This window comes from Pelodiscus sinensis, chromosome 6 (genome assembly GCF_052426305.1).
Source record: "Pelodiscus sinensis isolate ZL-2025 chromosome 6, ASM5242630v1, whole genome shotgun sequence".
NCBI classification, from domain to species: domain Eukaryota; kingdom Metazoa; phylum Chordata; order Testudines; family Trionychidae; genus Pelodiscus; species Pelodiscus sinensis.
Window position 1 is genome coordinate 130,354,089 of NC_143057.1, and position 21,621 is coordinate 130,375,709.

The 21,621-nt window shown below is 53.1% G+C and overlaps 1 protein-coding gene across 6 annotated transcripts in view; it reads left to right on the forward strand.

Annotated features, from left to right (window-relative positions):
• Window positions 1–21,621, forward strand: part of UNC13B (unc-13 homolog B) — a 341,304-nt gene that overhangs the window by 244,568 nt on the left and 75,115 nt on the right. For all 6 annotated transcript variants that reach the window (XM_075932839.2, XM_075932833.2, XM_075932834.2 and 3 more), the window contains 5 exons: window positions 2,539–2,708; window positions 9,331–9,446; window positions 12,197–12,360; window positions 15,155–15,305; window positions 16,793–16,861. In XM_075932839.2, the coding sequence (XP_075788954.2) occupies window positions 2,539–2,708; window positions 9,331–9,446; window positions 12,197–12,360; window positions 15,155–15,305; window positions 16,793–16,861 (670 nt within the window). The remainder of the gene's footprint in view (window positions 1–2,538; window positions 2,709–9,330; window positions 9,447–12,196; window positions 12,361–15,154; window positions 15,306–16,792; window positions 16,862–21,621) is intronic.

The following is a 21,621-nucleotide window of genomic DNA, read 5'->3' on the forward strand; positions in this document are numbered from 1 at the left end:
GGGTTCCCTAGGGAAGTAGTGGAGTCTCCATCCCTAGAGGTGTTTAAATCTCGGCTTGACAAAGCCCTGGCCGGGTTGATTTAGTTGGAACTGGTCCTGCCTAGAGCAGGTGGCTGGACTTGATGACCTTCTGAGGTCTCTTCCAGTTCTATGATTCTATGAAGCAAGAGACATAACAATATAGCAACTCCATACTTATCTGATTTCCTAGGCTATGGAACACAGAGAGAGCAAGTTTATGTATATCAAAAGATAATACTGGTCTCGACCAGACCCTATCTTCCCAAACTTCAAAAACAAAAGGAAAAAGCACATTTAAGGGTAATGCTGTGGCTGACCCCTGAACGACGAATGTAGAACCATTTCAATAGAGCCTATTAATTTTTACACACCCCAACAATATATTCCTGAAGAAGCAGTACCTTGGATGGACTATAGGACAGGGTCAAGATCTGGGGCCGGGTTAACAAAAATATTTAGGCACTGAAAAACGCGGTCAATGGGAGTTAGAGACCTAACTTGCTTAGAGCTTGTGGAAGTCCTATTTGTTGTACATCACTCTGCATCTTTGGGCACCTGAATCATAGAACTGGAAGAGACCACGATAGGCCATCGAGTCCAGTTCCCTGCCCTCATGGCAGGACCAAGCACCGTCTAGATCATCCCTGACAGGTGTCTGTCCAACCTGCTCTTCAATACCTCCAGTGATGGAGATTGCACAACCTCCCTGGGCAATTTATTCCAGGGTTTCACCGCCCTGACAGGAAGTTTTTCCTACTGTCCAACCTAAACCTCCCTTGCTGCGATTTTAAGCCCATTGCTTCTTAGCCTATTCTCAGAAGCCAAGGAGAACAATTTTTCTTCCTCCTTGTGACACCCTTTTAGGTACTTGAAAGCTGCTCTCATGTCTCCTCTCGGTCTTCTCTTTTCTAAACTAAACAAGCCCAATTCTTTTGGCTTTCCCTCATAGCTCATGTTCTCTAGACCTTGAATCATTTCTGTTGCTCTTCTCTGGACCCTTCCAATTTCTTCACATCTTTCTTGAAATGTGGGGCCCAGAACTGGACACAATACTCCAACTGAGGCCCAGTCAGTGCAGAGCAGAGTGGAAGAACGACTTCTCGGGTCTTGCTCAGAAGAAATCCCAGAGTTTCTTGTATGATTTAAGAGTTGGTAGTGGACAGACACTTACTTTGCATGCCCAAATAAGTTTGAGAGCTAGAGGAAGAACCAGAATTAGCATCTCCTCTTCAGCTCCTCATGCAGCAAATCCTCCTAAACAGTTGCACATGTTTACAGGTGGGAGAGAGAGAATTAAAAGCAGAGAGATATTGATTGGAGCAGCTGTTTCTGTATTGTAAATGGTACTTTGAGTCCCCTGAGGAATGCAGAGCAGGGCTTGGTTTTCAAGCAACAGCAAATAATCAGGACAAGGTACAATTGCTTCTGCATTTCTCCATGTAACTCGCAGTGAGCTCTTCTGAGTTAGGCACAATAGGTGGCCATGAGAGGCCGAATGGGTTCTTGGTAGGTAACATGGAAACACCACGGTCGCCCACATCTCCCTGACTTGGCTTAGCAAATCTCTTTTGACCCATTTCTTCTTTCTTGCGCCTTGATCGTGCTCCTTGTTGCTTAGCAACGGATGCAGTCGGTTTAAAAAGGCTAGAGCACAGACCTTCCATAGGAATTGTCGTATTTTCAGCACCTTTTTGTTTTCTGGTGTGGCCAGACGTTTTTAAGCGGTCACGATGAGTAATCAGCCTTGCCATGCTGTTATATGAGCATTCAGATTGCTTTATTGTATCACAGGGCCAATAAATGAGCAGAGCTGTGGTGACAAGATCTCTCTCTTCACCGTGTCCCTGTAACCTTTGCGTTCTCTTCCCCCCCGCCCCCCCCTGCACTGCACAGGTCATTGGCCTGCTTAGCTTTTTGGAACCCCCCTTTTTTATTTGCTCAGCATCAGAGCAGAGGTGGCAGTTCGACTGAGAACCAAGCTGCCTTTCGGAAGGAGACTTTAGTTGGCTGCCTGGGGCATGTTGTCGCTCTTAAATACCAACTTCATTACAGCTGCTGCGTCCCAGCCCTGCCTCCCACACACGGGAAGCATCCGAGCCCCACGCTGGCTGGGTTCTGGACATAATACGCTGTTGCTTTGCTAGTGACACTAATCAAGTCTCAAACAAAATTAAGTTAATGGCCTCACTTTGGGTCTGTCTTGGCCTGCATCTGAACCTGTGACTGATGCACTACGATCAAATAACTGAGCTGCATGCAGTATCCCCAGTGGTCAGGGCCCTCAGTTCCATGGCCCTCAAAACCTCTCTGTAGCACAATTCCCATCGACTACTGGCGTGTTACTAGCTGCTCCCATCCTTCCCCATGGGCTGCCAACATGAATGAACTTGTCACATGCATACCACTAGCAAAATAGCACAGAATGGGCCGTCGCATCCTAGAACCGCACCTCCAAGCCCCTTGGGTTCTGTGGCTGGCTGGTGGTCACCCACCTGTTACCTCTTGTCTTCCTCGCAGTGAGTGCCACAACTCCTCGGATCGGATCAAAGTGCGCGTCTGGGATGAGGATGACGACATTAAGTCTCGTGTCAAGCAGAGGCTGAAACGTGAGTCGGACGATTTCTTGGGGCAGACCATCATTGAAGTCCGCACGCTGAGTGGAGAAATGGATGTATGGTACAATCTGGGTGAGTAGCGTTTCAGTCCTCTGATGCAGCGTACAGCCCTTGGCTTTGCGTATAAATGGACGGAACTTTCCCTGCTACCTTAGGACTGTCTGGGTTAGGCGCTCATACAGCTGTGTGTGCGTCAGTGTCATTTCCAAAGAATGTGGGACTTGGAGGAAGGGGGGATGTTGGTGAGTCAGTGTCAAGTTGTGTTCTTTCTAGTGAAAAGTGTTGGCCAATGCCTACTTGTTGGAGAATCATAAAGGCTGAGTGTTTTCTCTTTGCAAGAGTTATTAATCACTAGAGCGGGGTGAATTGTTTTCTAGGAAGAGTTGGTTTGCTGAAAAATGTAGTTGTGGCTGGCCCAGGATGTGAATTGTGAGTCTGATACAGATTTGCTAAGTAGTTGTGGCTACTCGTGTTTTTGAGAGAGTCTGATGTGGGTCTCCTACTGTCTTCTGTGAAGAAAGCGTTTCTGCCTTTAAACGGCTAAAGACTCAACGGAACAGGGACTTGAATTAGGGGCTTCCCCATCCTAAGTGAGTGCTCTAACCACTAGGCCAGTAGTTCTCAGCTGATGAGCTTCTTGCAGCTCAGTCCACGCCCAGCTGCAGCCCTGTGACCGCCTCGTGGGCGTAGGGGTACCGTACAGAGTGTGTGGATGTGACCCACAGAACACACAGAGCTGCCTGATGGTAAATAGGCTGCGCTAGGGTGTAATTCTTTTCACTCATTTCCTGCCGACGGGCTATTGGTCACGGCTCTGCTAAGGAGGGAAGCTCATGACCAGTGTGGAGAGGAGGAGGCTGAGTGTGAAAAGGAAAGGTCCTCGGTGAGTCTGCCTTGCTTTGGGAAGGCAGTAACAGCCCACTTTCGGTTCATAGGATGTTGGTGTTTTGACAGTGCTGATTCCAAGGAGCCTTTCCACTTGCTTTTGCTTTGGCGATTGAGACACTTCCCATCAGCTTCCAGACAGGAGTCAGGATTTTCACAGCTCAGCTAAAAAGCTCGTTAACCCCCTGCAGTAAGTGGGTGAATTGTGTGAGTTCCCCGGGCCGGGGCCGGGGGGAACTATGAAGATGACTCACTGCCTTCATCCTCATGCTGCTGCTGCCCTCTCACAGGGCCCCACGTGTCCCTTTCTGCGAGTCAGAGCCGCGGCTCCAGAGAAGTTGCTTTTGAAGAGCTAGTTTTGCGGCTGGAGTAGGGACAGTCTTTGTACGGGGCTGAAATTTTCCTCTGGCCTCCCCAGCTGGCTTAGCGCAGGGGCAGGCAATAAGCCAGAGGCGGTTCCTCAGGAATCGCCCCGGTGGACTGACAGCACTTTACTCACCTGTGTATCTGCCGGTACAGCCGCTGGCAGCGCCCGTTGGCCAGCGATCACCGTTCCCAACCTAATGGAAGCTGGGGGGAATGTCACAGACGGGGACTTTGCTTCCTGCAGCTTCCATTGGCTGGGAATGGCGATCCAGCTGTTAGGTCAGTACAAGGCATCAGCACTTCGATCTACATGGAAAGAAAGAGGCAGGAAAGTGGGGACTCCCAAAAGCTCACAGAGGCATCCTAGCGGGGGTGGTTCCTCCTCACAGCAAGGAGAAGCTCTGTGGGCTTCTTAAGCGATTACGGACGCTCTTCCTTCCCGACACTCTGCAAGGGGCGTGAAGCACCAGCAGGGAGGAGCTCTGAGATGGATGCTGGCAAAATAAGCTGGCTGCACCCTGGACGTTGTGGATTCTGACGGCCCCTCGTTTTAGTGGTCAATTAATTGCGTAGAGCTGGGGGAGGAGGGTTGGTTCCCAAATGGTCTGTGAGTGGGAGGAAGTGGTGTGAGTCCGAGAGAGGCTCCTTCGGTGAATTCTGGCAGAGCAGCAATGCAAAGGCCGGGGAGTCTGTTCCAGTCTCAGGAAGCCCTACTGGCTGTGTGACGGTGCGTCGGGGAGCCCCGACCCTGCACCCCCAGATGAGACTCAGCCAGCCGGTCGAGTAGAAGGTTTTATTGGTTCTCAGGGACACGGCGTAACAGAGGAGCGATGTGAGCTCAGACACTGAGAGCAGACAGACGTGTTCCTCTTGGGGGGAAGGGCTCACAGGCCCTAACCCCCCTCTCCTGCTCCCAGGCTCCTCTCCTCTTCCCCTGGCTCAGACTAACTTACACTCCCAGCAACTGGTCACTCGGCCCCCTGGCTTTGTTCAGATTCCTCCACCTAGCCCAGGTGTCAGGCGGCTGGGCCATGGCCTACGTGCCCCCCTCAGGGCCCATCCCCCACTGGGCAGCGCACGCACACACACAATCTCTGCAGCCCAGCATAGGGCATTGGGGTCACACCCAGCAACCAGTGAATGCAAAACCAGAGTGGATCCAGCGCCAAAAGAGTGGACAGCCCCTTCTCCCCCCACGTCACAGGCTGTCAATCTTCAAAACACCTCAGCCCTGGGGAGTGGGAGTAATTCGAACCCTCGGCCCGTCAGCCATCTGCAAAGGGAGCTGGGTTTTTGCTTTTCTGATGATCCCAGGTGCAGGATGCAGGCAGGTCCCCCTTCTGGATTTCCGAAGTTCTAGCTGACTCGTGTATTTCTGTGTGCCCACGGGGCACTCGTTTTTCACACTGTTGGCGGAGGAGACGAGCAGTCGTGGGTCCCCAGAGCAGCAGGGGACTGGGTTTGCAGTCTGGGAGATTGGACGTGAGGCACGTTCCCGTCTGTTGTCTCCTGGCCAGGTTACAAGTGCTGAAGATGGCAATCAGTGGGAATAATGTCCTCCCACCATCATGCAGTATGTGCTTACATGGTGGCAGCATTTAACACCTCTATTTTTAGCATTGTTCACTGTCTGTCTTGTGCAGCAATAATTGAGGAGCATTCAAATTTTGTGTCGAGGAAAGCCCTCTGTTAGACACATCCGTTCTGTTGCAAGGCTCTAGACATATGTTGGAATTTTGGGACAGGCTTGATTGCCAGCAAACATTTCTAATGCTCTGCTAAATTGTAGTTAGTAGCTTTTAGTCCTTTCCTGCCACAGCCTTGTACAGCATCGGATACGTGCCAGCTGCGTCGTGGGCTCCCAACCGTCGGAAAGGCAGCGCCTCCTCCTTCCACGAGTTCCCTGCTCCTGTTGTTACTGTGGAATCATAGGGGCCGAACGGATTAGCTGGAGCTGACCCATCCCAGACGCATGCCTAGCCATGATGAAACCTCCCGAGAGGAGATTGCACAACTTCCCTTGGCAGTTGATTCCATTGTCCTCCTGTTCTGACAGGAAGTTTTTTCGTGAGATTTAAGGGAGGCCCCCGACTTGCGATGGGTTCCGGAGGAAGTGTCGCAAGTTGGGGGTGTCATAACTCAAACCTGCATTTACGGTAGGCGCCGTGCGCTGTTGTAAATGTGGGCCGAGGACGTAGGTCGGGTTTCCGGCCCCTTCCGCACTTACAAAAATGGTTATAAGTGTGGGGGGTCGGAACTCAGGGGCTTCCTGCAACCCGAACCCACTGTGCTGTAGTCTGAACCGATGGCCTCTTGTCTTGCCCTCATGGCAAGAGAGCGCAACTTTCCTCCATCTTTTTATGGCAGTTGTTCAAGTGTGCGAAGACCCCCTTCATCTCCTCTTCCCAAGCTAACCAGACCCAGTTCCTACAGCCTTTGCTCAGGTGGCTTGCATTCAGTGCCTTTGATCAGCCTCGTTGTTCACCTCTGGATCCTTCCCACTTTCTCTCCAGCAGGGACCAAAATTGACCCTGGTGCTCCAGCTGGGGCCCAACCAGCATGTAATGGAGCAGTCCTGTCGCCTCCCGTGACTTGCATGCCATGCGTCCCTTAATGCGACCTAAATGTGCATTTGCCTTTAACAGCATCCCGTTGTTGACTCCTGTGGTAGTAAAGGATATTGTTGCAACATCCTTTAAGGGAAGAAACGTTTTTGGTGACAAGAATGAGATCTTTACACGAGTTTTCTTGATGAATTTCTATGAAGACGTTGCGATTGGTCTTGTGCCAACCGGGGAGCATTCAGGCTTTGCCCATGCATGCTTGGTACGCCACTGGCGTGATGGCCGTCGCTTGTGTGCACCCGATGGAGGAGTTAGCAGGCGTTCTTCTCTGCAGTATGACCATGTAGAATTGTAGGGCTGGAAGGGATCTCGAGAGGTTTTCTAGTCCAGTGCCCTGCCCTCAGGGCAGCACTAAGGCCTTGGTTCCACCAGTGAGGTTATTGAATGATGCAGCTGTGCCACTGAGAGATGGCTCATGTAGCTGTTCTGTGCTGGCAGGAGGCTGCTCTCCTGTTCACGTAATTACACCAGCCCCAGTGGCTGTGAATGACGCTCCCCTCCCTCCAACAGCACTGTATGACAGTGTTGACTCCTTTTGCTTATGGGCCACTGATCTCCAGATCCCTTTCTGCAGTGCTCCTTCCTAGGTGGTCACTTCCCGTTCTGTATGCGTGCAGTTGATTGCCCCTCCCAAAGCGGAGTACTTTGCATCTGTTCTTACTGTAGTCTGTCGAGACTAGCCAGAGCATCTCACATCAAAATACAATTTTGCGTGTTGAGACTTGTGGTCTCCGCAGGCTAGACAGTGTCTATGCAAGATACAAGCTAATATCTGTAGACCTCGTGGGCTGGATGCATTTGCCCGTCAGTCGTACCGTGGCCACTACGACCGTAGGCGGACTGTTCACAGCATTCACAAGCAAGGAGCCAAACACAGACAGAACTTCAGAAAGTGGTGTTGGTGCCCCAGGCACTCTGTCTACGGGAGTTCACTTTGCTCTCCCCCTGGTGATGGGCTGGGTGTGATGTAGACACATCCCGACATAGCCAGGCAGGCGCATTTCCTCTGTGTCTGATCGTCTGCTCAGAAGGGAGGTCGTGTGGGGTCTCAGCTGGATGCTGCGAATGGGCAGATGGTCCTGGGTATTGAATGACGTTTGCGGTGGGAGTGCTTTTCGAATTGAGACGTGTGGGCTGCTGGGTTTCAAAAGGGTTGAAGTGAAACTTGTCAGCTGAGGTGAAGCAGGCCCCAGGATAACTGTCAATGTTGAGAACTGTGGGCGTCCTCGGAGCCAGCCCCATGCACCTGGATTGGGGCAGGCCCGTGGGTGTACCTGAAGCGGGGAATCCCTGGGGTGACAGCCTGTCGCTGTTAACGCTGATGAAGGAGCACGAGCTGTTATCCGTTCCAGCAGGATGGCTCCGGGAGGGTGGATCCCAGCTTTCGAAACAGAAGAAGTGCTGTGTGGTCTGTCCTATGGGTGAGAGATTCCTTCTTGGACCAGAAAGTCCCATGTCAATGAGTTCAGCCTCTCGGTTGTGTGCTGTGTCTCTTTGACTTGTCCCCTTATACTTGTGTTCAGTTAAATCTCGCTTTCCGACTCTGGTAAGTGAACTGCACTTGGGTTTTGCTATGGACACGGCCACGTGCCTTTGCCAAGGGGCGAGCTGAGCGGAGATGCAGCCCATGACCTGGGAGGCGCTCTTCCCCAGAGGCCGCGGGCTTGGGCATTGCGGGGTCCAGAAGAGCATGGACTGGGCACCCCCAGACCCGAGTGTGGCATGTGGATTCGTAGCCTGCAGAAGGACGGAGAGCGGCCTGTGTTGCCAGCAGTTGGTGTCTGCAGGGAGTTTCTCCTGCTGTAAGACGGTGGTAGCCATTCACCCCAGGTGCCTTGTACTCCGAATGTGCCACGCAGGGTCCTAGGGAGCCTAACTCCAGGAAACGTTAACGCTGTGGGGCGGGAGGGGCCGTGGGTTAGAATCTCCTGTTACTCGATTCCAGTGCTCGTGTGTGGAACAAGGTAGAAATGAACTGGCTGGGGTTCCGGGCGTGTCCCCCACAAAGCACCACAGACTCTCGCCTCGGAAGGCCAAGCTCTGGAATTCCCCTGGGTGCTGCTGAGCGCTGGAAGGGCCCAGGCTGGTGTATCACAGGCTTGAGCAGGTGACCAGGGTACGTGGGCAGAGCAGTGCTCTTAGCCCAAGTGAAGAGAGGGTAAAACGTTCAGCTGGGCTGGCTCCCCTCTCAGAAGTGACGCAGGGTCCTGAGCTAACGAGACCGAAGGCCTGTGCCCAGCCGTATCCGAGGGCACGCGGGAAGCTTTAGCATGCACCCGGGTAGTTGGTGTGCAGCGCACGGGGGCATGGGAGATTTACACCCCAGCTTGCCACCAAGTTAATGCTCATGCAGTCGACACCCACACAGCTAAACCAACTCGGAAAGTGGCTTGTAGGCTCCTACATCACGTGGCTGCTTTTGAAACCAACGCCCAGTCCCTTAATTTCATGATTACTGAATTCGTCCTCAGATTCACTCGCCCTCAGAGAGGAACTTTTCAGCATGTCCTTTGGCTTCTCTCGTTTGTGTCACTGCACGTTCGTTTGGGCCTGCGCTGTGCCAGTGGCACTGAAGGACGGGGTTGAGCTGTGCCCGTCTGAGAGACGCCTGCGGTTACCCCGTGGTGCGTGACCCTGCCCGTCTGTCCCGGCACTTGTAAACCCAACACACTATCTCTGGGAAAAGTAGGATCCAGAAGGGTCGCGGTTCCAAGTCAGTCTCGACTTCCACCTGTGTTTTTCTTCTACCACGTTGTGCTGCCCCTGCCAGGCCTATTCCCTGTACAGAGAAATGTAACTTGCACTGCTTGTCTTTCTAGAGAAAAGAACAGATAAATCGGCCGTGTCTGGGGCTATCCGCCTGCAAATCAACGTGGAAATAAAAGGAGAGGAGAAGGTGGCTCCGTATCACATCCAGTACACTTGCCTTCATGAAGTGAGTATGCCTGAAGCATGTGGGGTGGTAACTGGGTTCTCTCTCCTAAGCCCTCGGCTTGTTGATGTTGCAGGTACCCTGTGTCCTGTCCCCCCCCCCCCCCCCCCCCCCAGCCTTTCTCAGCCTGTGGCTATAGAGACTGCAGTCTGTCCAGCTGTAACTCTGAGCCCTTGCCTGCAGATTGAGGTCCTGTTACTAGGCCTTGCCCATGTCCAAGGTGGGCTGTCCCCTCTAGGCTAGGTTGTGAATAAACGTGGTTCATTGTCGTCTGAAATGTGTTAGGACCCCGCTCTTGGGTTTGAAGCCCCTTGGTCTGTCCCGTGACCAGGCAGAGTGCAGGCATTGGCAGCGTAGACTCCTAGAAGTGGAGGGGACTGCAAGAGGTCATTAAGTCCAGTCCCCTGCCCTTACGGCATAAACCCCCCTCCCCCCAGCTGCACTCCTTCGCTGCTAGGGGCTCTAGGGAGCAGAGGCTAATCCAGTGTCCCTGGCTGTCCTTGAGGGGGGCAGACAGAGGCCAGGGACCTCTGGGCTAGGCTTAGCCTGGAAGGGTGAGAGGTATCCAGGAACCACAACGAGCCACCCAGCAGCAATTAGGGTCAGATCTCGGCCTTTTAGTTCAGTGGCAGTTCTGCATCTTGAGCTGTTGGGGTTCCCCCGACTACGCAGGGTCGTTCTATTCCTCCCCTCTGCGGGGCTGTCGCTTTAAAGGCCTCTCCCCGCCCCTTTCAGCCAGCGATGGTGTACGTCACGGGCAACCCCGAAGCGCTTTGCAGCTAAACTAGGGGAAGTCCTAGGTTCAGGCAAAAGCCCCTAATTAGATCATGAGATTTTCCATCTCTTGGTTTGCTCTCCAAGGAGGCCAGTGTCCCGGCGGCTGAAGTGTCCGCACGCCGCTTGAGGGGCACCGGGGAACACGCTGAACTGCGTGGGGGGTGATTGCCGCACAGCAGTGGTGGGTGGAGGCCTTCCCAGTGGAAGCAGACGGGCCGGAAAAGGGGATGAGGAAGGATGCCTGAGCTGCACGCGGTGGGGACAGCGTTGGAATCGGCCGTTTCCCCAAAGATGGCAACGCTCAGACTGTTGGCCTGGGAAGGGACCGTGACTTCAGTTGAAACAGTGTGTCCGGTGCGAGTCATTTTTGTCTCCCCTACCCAGCCTCTGAGGGTCAGGAGACCAACAGGTCCACAACTTCACTGGAGCAAGAAAATAGCCTTGTGCCGCTTGCTTCCAGAGAGCTTTCCTTGCAGGCAGCGGGCATCCCCTTGGGGTAAGAGCTGCCAGATGTGGCCACTCAGGAAGAACCTGCTTGTGTCCCCAAGAGCCCTGCAGTGGAATTCCATTACACACGGGGAGTGGAGTTAAACCTTGGAAGGCCGCTTTCTCGGGGCAACGTCATAGCTTGTTCTGCGCGTGGCTGGTGCTAGCTTGAGCCACGGGAGAGCCGGGCTTGTGTCTGCGTAGGGAAGTTTGTGCTGCCAGGCTGCTTCTGGAAGCTGCAGAGCCAGGATGGAACGGCTGGCTGGCTTTCTGCCCGGCGCCTCCGCCCGCAGGGATCATTGCAAGTGACAGGGAGGTGACATTGCGTTGAATCGACTCGTTGACTAGTCGATGGAATTTCCATCGATTAGTCGATCAGCGGGGAGACTGCGGAGCCACAGCGGGATTAGCTCCTGGCCCTGGGAGCTAACCCCCTCTGCGACGCTGCCTTTTAAATGTAGTAAGAGCTGCTGCCAGGCTCCTAATGCATTTAAGAGGCAGGAGCATTGCAGGAGGGACCAGACATGAGCTGGGAATCTGCTGATTTCTGGTTTACGCCTGGTCACCCCGTACGCCTCTGCCCCCTGTGGAGATGGTGCTGGTGGAACCTGCTTTTAAGCTGGCTCCCCCAGCACTGGGGGAGGGGCAGCGACTAGTAGAGACATGGATCGGGAGTGACTAGTTGAGACACGGATCGACTAGCCAATAAGCTTATGCGTATCAGATAGTTGGCTAGTCGCTAATGTCCCTAGTGAGCCGCCTGTGACATGCCGGGGAAGCTGAAAGAAGCATGAAGCCATCGCCTGCGCTGGCCTGTTGGGTAGTTGCGCTATGAGGGGACAGTTTGTGATGTTCCAGCCATTAGATCGCTGTAGTGTTGTACAAAGTCACCTTAAAGATCCATCCACATTTCTACACACCTGTAACGTTGGTTGAAACCCCGCCTCGCAGGCGGTCTTACCTTCTGTACCGAGGTGTGGCCCATGGGGACTGGGACCTGTAGTTGCAGGCCTCACCTGTGTGTTACAGGCCTGCTCCGCCTCCTGCATGTATTTATTATAATAGCATGGAGATATAGCTATCTTATAGAACCCTCCCTGACAGATTTGCCCCAGCTCCCTAGGTAGCCCCCTCAAGGATTGAACTCACAACCCTGGGTTTAGCAGGCCAGTGCTCAAACCACTGAGCTATCCCTGGTGGCCGGTTGTCTTGTCCTTTTGTTGACTTAAGTTTGAGCTAAAGCCTTGTTCCCTCAGGGCATGAGCCAGTTACTTTTACAGGTGGATGAAGCTGTAGGGATGCATCTGGGGAATCCTGTCATGTCTGAGGAGGAAAACCCAATTCTCCAAAAGAAGAAGGAAGCCAGTAGAATATAGGAGCTGTGTTTCTCCCATGTTCTGTCTCCAGGGTGGTTCCAAGCCAGTCGTGTTGCTCTCCGTCTTGGAGGCTTCCAGCCAATCCGCTTCAGTTGCGTTCTGTTTCCCTTTCAGAACCTCTTCCACCATCTCACAGATATTCAAGGGAATGGGGTGGTGAAGATCCCAGACGCCAAAGGAGATGATGCCTGGAAGGTCTATTTTGACGAGACAGCCCAAGAGATCGTGGATGAATTTGCAATGCGTTATGGTATAGAGACAATATACCAGGCTATGACGTAAGTGACTCTGCAGGTGGTCCTTAGCCTGGACCCTTGCTGTGGCTGATGGATTTACTCACCAAGGGCAGAGTTGTGAATGTGTTGGTTGTTAATGATGTGTAGTGTGGCTGGCGTGGCCTGCCGTGGCTGGCGATGCTGGTCCCTGTCGGTTAGGGGGATGGTGAGCAGGAGCGGGCTGTCGTGCTCCGAGTCAGTCGAGTCCTGCCTGGATACAAATGTCTAACCGCAGCTGTGGGTGTATGTCATTGGCATCCACGGGGCAGTACTCGCGAGACACGCTGCAGCCATGGAGAGGAGCGTGGTCCCATTGCTCCCAGGAGCCGCTGTCCAGTGCTGATGGCTCCTCTCCCCGTGCGGCTGTCCTGCACCCAGCCCTGCCTGGACCCCAGTGGTAGAGCCGCGTGACCGGGAGGCGCTGCCAGCACAGGGCGCTGGTTCCTGGGAGCCACGGGCCCACTCTCCAATCCATTGGCCCCCCCAGCGGCCTGATGGTCCTGCCCTGCGATTTCAATTCTGAGCAGCCACATCCAAAGTGTGTATTGCAAAGCAGCATGAACGTGGTTCCCAGCCGCAAAGCGTCGCTGCTGTAAGACTCACTGACCGCTGAGTTATTTAAAATGTACCATCCCTCCCCCAAATAACACGTCTGGAGGGGCATTTGGGACCCAGATTTAACACCAGCGCTTTTTCAGGGTGATCCCGGAACCCAGGATGAGGCACCAGAGCAATCGGTGTGTCAGCAGGAGGATTCAACCAAGAGGGTGCCCTGGCTTGCGGTGTTTCGCACTAGACTAGTACAGTTCTCGGCTGCTTTGGGGCCTTAACACTAAGCGCTGCCTGGGGTTCCTGAGGAACTCGGCGTCTTCCTGCAGACCCTGTTGTGTTGCATCTGCTTTTTGTCTTCAGTGAAATACTGAAGGAGGCAGATAAGTTTGGAAGAATCTCACCTTGGCAGTTTCAGTTTTGAGGTATCCTTGAGCTGAATGTTCCCACTGGTAGCTCTCCCCACAGACGCCTTCACTTGCTGCCGGTGGAACCATCGTAACCAAAGTGGAAAGGGAGCCCTGAAATGACAGCTGTGCTAGCCAGCCCCAGAAGTCCTTTGCACACGCGCCGTGTTAGCGGAGTATGATTAGAACCTACATTGCACCAGCTAGGACAGAAATGCTCTCTAAGCCCTGATTTACACTAGGACTTTGTTTCGAAATAAGCCCACCAAGGTCGAATTTATAAGCCGAGCGTCCACACGGCCAAGCCTGCTGTTTTGAACTAATGGGCCACAGAATTTGAAATCTGTACCCCTGCTTTTCCTCCGGCGTAACGCTAATTCTGAAATAGTGATTTTGAAATAATGGTAGCGTGGATGCTCCACTGCTGTTATTTCGAAATAATGACTCCCCAGTACTTCCTGGGGCTCTAAATCCGAGGTAGCACGTCCACAGTAATGGACCCTGCCTTGGACTAATTTTGAGGCTTCCCCCTCAATGGCTAAAAAGTATGTTCCTTCACAAACCCTGCAAGCATCTTTCTGCGGGGATTTGGGCTTGTCAGTTTTTCAGAACAGTAAAAGTAGTTTTTTAAGGTTAAGTCCCAGCTTGACAATGCCCTGGCTGGGGTGATTGAGTTGGGTTGGTCCTGCTTTGGGCAGGGGGCTGGAGTCGATGACTCCTGAGGTGTCTGCCAGCCCTAGGATTCTATAATTCAAGTTTGAGATCCTTCTTTCTTCCATAAAAGTGTCTGTGCAAGACACTGGTAGAGAGACACAGGGTTCTGAGATCTGTCTGTCTAGGAGTGACTGACCTCCCAGCAGGACACCTGCCAGACCTCACATAGATGCCACTGTATGAGCATCTGAAACACGGGATCTTGGGTATTTTCATGTAAAGCCCTGTCAGTGTGCTCAGGGGGTGAGTAACATGGAAGCTGACGGCCGTGTGTTGCCTCCGGCCACAGAGATTGATCTTTTCCAAGAGAGGTTCTTGTAAACGTGAATTTGCAGCAGACATTGACAAGTTTCTTACACTCGGACGCCCTTGTTTTGTGTTTTATAATATTATTCCCTTTTTAACTGCTGGCTCCGTATTTATACCAGCTGTTCTTGGGTTGTTTACTTGAATCACTTCTCAAGACCAAATGCTGGTGGAACAATTTTAAGCCTTCCTGTAAGAGATTTTGTTGCATTTTAATGAGAGCAATGATATGAGAATATGCAAATGAGCCCATGTACTTCCTGCAGGATGACAGGAGTAGCCCAGAGCATGAAAGAAGCCTCTGTACAGCGCAGTCTGGGATAGAGATCCGGCCGCGCTCATGGCAGGCAGGGCGGGTTCTAGTTCCCACTGGCTGTCACGTAGGAAGTTACTGACTATACTGGGCAGAGCAGTTTGATGGGCAGGTCTCCTGGTATCAGGCGCTGTCTCAGAATCGCCGTATCCTGAGCAATAGGGCAATCTCAGGATGGGACTTACCAAAAAGTGCTGGATTGAAGCCCTTGTGTCATGTTTCCTGGGCCATGGTGAAAGCGTCTATTTTGCTGCTACCAGTGGTATCTTGGCAGAAAAGCCACGTGTTGGAGAATGGAAACTTGCCACCAAGGTGAAATTCTGGCTGGCAGCTACAGCCTTCCTTGATGTGGTACTTCCAGTAGGGTGTGGTTGAGGTTGGTTGGCTGGAAATAGCTGGAAGAGCCACTTCTCTAGATCTGCTTTCCCCTGAGGGCCGGATGTAACCTTGTAACCCATGGAGCGTCTTGGCGTCTTCTCCGAAACTGACCTTGCCTCTGCTGTTCCAGGCACTTTGCATGTCTCTCCTCCAAGTACATGTGCCCGGGAGTGCCAGCTGTGATGAGCACCCTGCTGGCCAATATCAATGCCTACTACGCGCACACGACCGCGTCCACCAACGTGTCTGCTTCGGACCGCTTTGCAGCCTCCAACTTCGGGGTATGTTTCCGGGTGAACAGTCCCGCCATGCCGCTGTGACGGGTTTACTGGCTTGGGGTGCCTCTGGCTTGCCCTCTCCTTACAGTGACATGCTAGTTCTGCTGAAGGGACAGTGTAGGAAGAATTACCACTGGTTGATGTGGTCTCTTGCACCCAGGCTAGAGGCTAAGCAGCGCAGTGCCCTGTTCTCCTGGCCCCTGTGCCCCAGCCGCACCAGAGTGCAAGCGGCATGGAGCCCTGTGGGGATTATCCTACACAGCGTGCCCCCTGCACGTGATGGTTTCAGGACTTCCACGGCTTTAGAAGTCTGTCTCCAAATCGCTGCTGCGCTTCTTGCTGGTGTTTCTCAAGTTGAACTCTCTAGGGCAGGGGCGGGGAACCTCAGGCCCGGGGCTGCGTCTGGATCTGGCCCCCGTGGCTCAGGGCCCCCCTTTGCATTAGGGATTCTGCGCTGGTGCTCCAGCGCCCCCCCCCCCCCGTCACGGCATTGGAATGCACAAAATATCCTAGGCCCGCCCCCAGGCTCTGGGGTGTGAGGCGAACGTGGGGAGTGTGTCTCCTCAGTCGGGCGCCCCGTCAGTGGGGTTTTTGTGTGTGTGGCCCCCGACTGATTTTTGTGTGGGTCAGTGGCCCCCAACCGAAACAAGGTTCCCCAGCTCTGCTTTGTTGGCTAACTGAGGCATTGATTGTACTGTGCAGTTTCCGTTGGTTGCCCTGTAATACCCGGTAGAGGATGGGTGTGTTCGGGTTCTCAGAACGGGGGTTGGGACAGGCCATGCTCTGGTGTGGGACACAGCGGATGCTGAACCAGCTCCCAGCGGCATTGGCCCCAAGTATGGCAGCGATTGGAGCTGGATGAAAGTGTTGGATGCATGTTTCAGACGCTGGCCCAATTCCCAGGTTGGGGTTGACCTTTGTGGATTGTGTTTTGGCTAAAAAAACAATTCCTGAAAACACACGTTTTGAATTGACCTTCTGAAAATGTTTCGCAGTAAGTGAAAGGTTGAGCTTTTAGTTTTGGCAAGAACCAATTTGAGAGTCTCATTTGCATGAGTGAGGGCCTGTGCCGCTGGCCAGAGCCAGTGTGGGGACGAGCCTTTGCTTTAAATGTGATCGTTGTGTCTGTGCAACCGTGCAGCTGAAGAACTGGAACTTGTGTCCGTTCCAAATACGTAGTGGTCTGGGATTCTCTGCACTGGAGCAGTGTATGGGCCTCCTTTAAGGGACGAAGAAGAATTTCCTGACCCTTGTAAATATTGAAATCCCTCCTGAGCTTGGTGTGGCAGTAAAATCAGAGATCTGAAGCAAGTATTGTCTGCCCACCACGTTTGTACAATAGAATGAACGCAGATAGCCTCCTCCCACTCCTCTGTAACCCAGCGCTGGTTCTCGGGAAGCACTCGTCTGATTGGAGTGCTGAGTAGATCTACTTTTCTGTGATGGAGCATGAGGTTATTTATTGGGGTCTTTTTTTTTCTGCCCAACAGAAAGAAAGGTTTGTTAAATTGCTGGACCAGCTGCACAACTCACTCCGTATCGACCTGTCCATGTATAGGGTAAGTGTCAACGAATAGCATGTTTTCAGGGTCTTTTGTGTACAGCATGGGCTTTCTCCCTGTTGTAGGTATTTTCATGACGTGTGGGCTCCTGTCACCAACCAAAATTCTTCAGACACACAACGAAACCGTTGTCTGTCTTGCGTGTTCACAGTCGCCCCAGGCAGGCCGTGTGAAGGACACGTCTACAAAGCAAGAGCTGCTCTGTATCACAACCCACACCGGTCTCTCTTGGGACTGTACCGAGTGGCTGGGTCCCATGTGCTTCCCAGTCGGCCGGGGTTGGCCAAGGTTGGGGCAGTATTCCAGCCCCGGGTCTGTAAGGGCACCCCCAGGTTCAGTCCCCTCGTCTCAGGCCTTCCTTGGAATGTGGAAATTGGCACCGAAGCCACCGCAGAGCCTGGAACGAGCCTCCCAGCCCCGAGCTGCATGGTATGAACCATGCGAGTTCCACCAAGGGTGTAGGCCCTGCCAGGGAGCCAAACAAAGGGATTGCCCATCAGCGTAGGCTGATAAAGCCCTGGAATTACTGATCTTTGGAAGAACAAACTTCCTGAGCAGTGCCCACTCCCTCCTGCCTTCTCTGTCCCCAGCCGCTGCTGCTTGTAGGTGACCGTGAAGAGTCGCCCTTTCAGATAAAGCCTCTCTGTTTCTCTCTGCCCTCCCCTTCCTCTCGCTCCGTGCCCAGCCGGAAAGCCTCTCTCCTCCCACTCTGCGGGCCTCTGTGTAGGAAGTCCCTTGTCCCCTGGGGCAGGGTGAGGAGTTGAGATAATCAGAATGGTTGGCCTCAGACACTCGGTGATGGCTTCTGTCTGACGGTCCCTGATCACGGTGGCCACCCCCTGTCCTGGGCAGAGCAGCTATGTGGGGCACATGAGCAGGGCAGAGTGAGGGCTACTCTCTTTCAGCACAAGGGCCTGATTCATCGGCGAAATCTCCCAGTCTGTCATGCTCTGTGCTTATGCTACATTGTGCATATTCCAGTCTAAAGTAATTTGGGATGAATATTCTGTCAGATCCCCATTTCTGTCTGTCTTGTTCAGCGGGTGGCTCGCCTTCATTTGGGATAACTCGGCATTGTTGTATGCGTCCTTTGCAGGGGGGCGGGCAGGCTGGAAGGGTGGCTGCGGCCAGAGCCGTCTTACAAGAAGATCTTTGCCAAAGCCCCCCCACCTCCCGGAAACCTGATTTCCAGCGCTGTCCCATGGCGCTCGGGGATTGAATCGCAGTCTTTGTGCTCTGAGTGCAGAGAAACCTTTTGACAGCCCCCCTGCCGCACGCAAGGCACATTCTAATTCTGTTAGAAGTACTGCTGGGAAGCATATAATTATAAATAGTGGAATGATACTCTTTATGATGGGGGGAGTTAATCCTTGGAGGAGATGTTAGTTCGTTCTGCCAAGAATAGTAATATAGCATGTGAGCTGTGGTAAAATGTAATTAGATCTAATTTGTGATGTCGAGACTTGATTGCATAAATGGGTTCCTAATTGATTTTTTTCCAGAACAGCTGATGTTCTTTCAAGGGTAGCTCTGACATAAGTCATCCTCTGACAATGAGGAGTCTAAGAGCATGTTATGTTGGCATGTGTGCTCTTCAGTTGTTGTTGCTCGCTCTTTGTCAAACTCTTGCTTACTAGCTTACCAAAGGCAGAAGAAGATGTCTCGCTTTGCGAATGCCCTGTCTGCCAATTTTTGCCAGATGTGTCGAGCCATCAGCAGTACTTCTGGCACCACAGTAACCCCCGATTGTAACTGGTGCTTGTCTTGTAGCCGTGGGTGACAGGAGAGGGGTCATGTGAGGATTACCTGTTGTGTTCCGTCCCTCTGGAGTTGGCCACTGGTGGCAGACAGGACACTGGGCTAGATGGACCTTTGGTCTGGCTACTCCCCTTCAGCACAAGCAGTAGGGCGGTCACGATTCCAAGGAGAAATCTCCCAGGCTGACCGTTCTTCTGTTCTTAGACGTATTGGTTACTGGCCGGCGCTCTGGCCGCAGGGGAGGGCTAGCGCAGGTTGTGCCCGTGAGCTAGGCTGCTGCCACTTAGCTGTCAGTGCAGAGCATGTGGAATCCAACCAGCTTAAATGAGCAGCTTCGAAGGAATATCTGATGTCCCGGCTAATGCCAGCGAGAGGCGCTCTCTGCAGCTCCTGCGCCGTAATGCTTCTGGCAATCAGTGCGACTAGCCACCTGGCTGCGCCTGATCTTGCAGCAGACCCAATGAATGGCTTAGAAAGGGTATTTCCATCCGCTCTCCTGGTGCAATCGCATCCCACCCACCCTCTCCCGCCTATTTAGGGCTTGTCTCTATGGACTTGCAGCTCTCAGCACTCGCGGGTGTAAATCTGCGCCACGTGACTGCCACATACGGCGTGTCCACAGGGGCCCTGCTGCCACACACAGAGCTGTTCATGTGTTGATCCCCGTCTGTGTTCCACTGGGGGGTGTCCAGCAAACTAGCTTCCTTCCTAATTGCCTGAGATACTTGATCCATGAACTACTCTCTACTAGCTTTGAGACCCAGAGTTGAGTGAGTGAGTGGGGCTCCCCCCACTTCCCATCTGTATTCTGCTAGGTGATTATGATGCTCTCAATTTAGCAATGCAGAAGTCAAGGTGGCGATACTGTGAACCTCCTAAAATAGCCTTGCACCTCCCTGCCCTGGCTACTCCCTTTTGGGCCAGAACCTCCCAGAAACGCTGGGTTTCCTCAATGGAATCTGTAGGGGGTAGGGTATGCACGCACACACGACCAGACGTCAGTCTGTCATGGCTGTGAATCTGGCAGGGCTCTGCTGACGGTCTGCACGACACAAGGAGAACTGGACGAGCACAGACCGAGGGACACCGCTAGCAAAAATCTTCCAAACTCAGATGTGCAGAGCTCATGCACAGCCCACAGTGGCACAGAGAGGGGCCACACTTCAAGAACTCAGGGTCCAGATAGGTAAGGGACCTCCTTCCCTAGTGAGCCTTGATCTGCCTGGTGCCAAAACGGGGTAGATCCAAGTACAGGAAGGGGCCGGCCGTGCTGGCCAGCAGGGTCCACGTGGACGCCTGGTGCACGGCAGGCTAGTGCAGTGTCGAAGCACGACAGCTTCCTGTGGACGAAACGTTCGTGTAACCCAGCGGCTAGTGCTGCGAGACTTGGGGCATTCTGGTCGGGTTTTGGGGACCCATGCCCATGGCTGTTTGAACGTCGTGCCCTGCTGAGTGCAAGACTGTGCGTGGAGGCTGTCGGCTGAGAGCGGGTGTGCGACAGATCAGTGAGACGGTAGGAAAATGCTGGGCTCAGCAAGTCCGGAGCTGAGGGCATCATGTTGTGAAAATCCCCTCGGAAGCCCCTTGAGGGTGGTGCACGGACAGGGCTCTGGGGAAGGGAAGTAAGTACCCAGTGTTAGGTACCTGCAAGCCAGGCAACAGACAGTGAAGTGCCATGGAACTCGGATACTGTGGCACCACACCGGGCATCCTGACCGGCCTTCTCCAAAGAGAGGCTGGGACGTAGTGGGGATTGTGTTCGCTCTGTTCACGTCGTGTGGTGGGTGATTCCGCCTGTCCTGTGCTGTTCTATTGTAACTCTGTGTGTGTGCGCGCCTCAGTTTCCCTGCACACTGCACTGGTGCCCGGCTGGAGATGGGATGTTGGCCGTGGCTCGTGCTGAGGGGAGGCTGCCCCACCTTACCACATCCACAACAGTAGCTCAGGCTGTGCTGTAACCTGAACCTGGGTTGGGGGAGCAACCAGGTGACACCTTGCCTGGGAATCCTACCCTTGCCCCTCTTTTGTTATCTCCGGGCTGGGGCCAGTTGCTGGGAGAGTGGGTTAGTTTTTCAGTTGGCTTAGGGAGAAGGGGGTTGGGGCCGGGGTGTAATAGGCATCGCAGAAGCTTGGTGGAATGAGGATAATCCATGGGGCGCAGTAGTGCCAGGGTTCAAACTCTGTAAGAATGGCAGAGCAGGTCGTACCGGTGAGGGTCTGGCACCACATGTGACACAGCCTAGAGTCAAGTGTTGTAAACATCTTCAGTGACTCCAACTGTACCATAGAGACTCTGGATAGAAACTCCATGCCTGCGCGATAAGAGAATGACACTCGGATTCTACCTCCGACCACCTGACCAGGCTGGGGATGGTGCTTCTGAAATACTCAGTGTGATTAGACAAGAAATCCCAATGGTAATGGGGAGCTTCATTTATCCCCTTATTGAGCGGGAAGATGTCTCCTCAGGACAAGATGCAGAGACCATTTCTAGACCCCATTAATGACTGTTTCCAGGAGCAGCCGGAACCCACAAGGTGGCAGGCAATTCTTGCTTTAGTCCGAAATGGGCCACAGGGTCTAGTCCACGACCGGCTGGTAATAGTGGGTATAGCCGACCGGCTGGTAATAGTGACCATACTGTCATTACATTTAACTTCCTTCTTGGGGGCAGGAAAGACCAATGGAACCTACCCCAGTAGCACTGAACTTCAAAACTGGCAACTCCACGAAAACTAGGCCAGTTAAACAGCAATTCCAAGCCTCAGTCACAAGCTGCATGGAAACAGTTTAAAGTACATCCCATGAGAGGCTCATAGAATCACAGAGCTGGAAGAGACCTCAGAAGGTCGTCAAGTCCAGCCCCCTGCTCTAGGCAGGACCAATTCAAGTAAAGGTAAATGCCGAGTGGGGAAAAACATGGAGACAAAAAAAAATGTCCATGCTGGGTAAGCCGAGTGGAAGAGGTGAGAGGCAACAAGACACCGCTGGCGAACTGG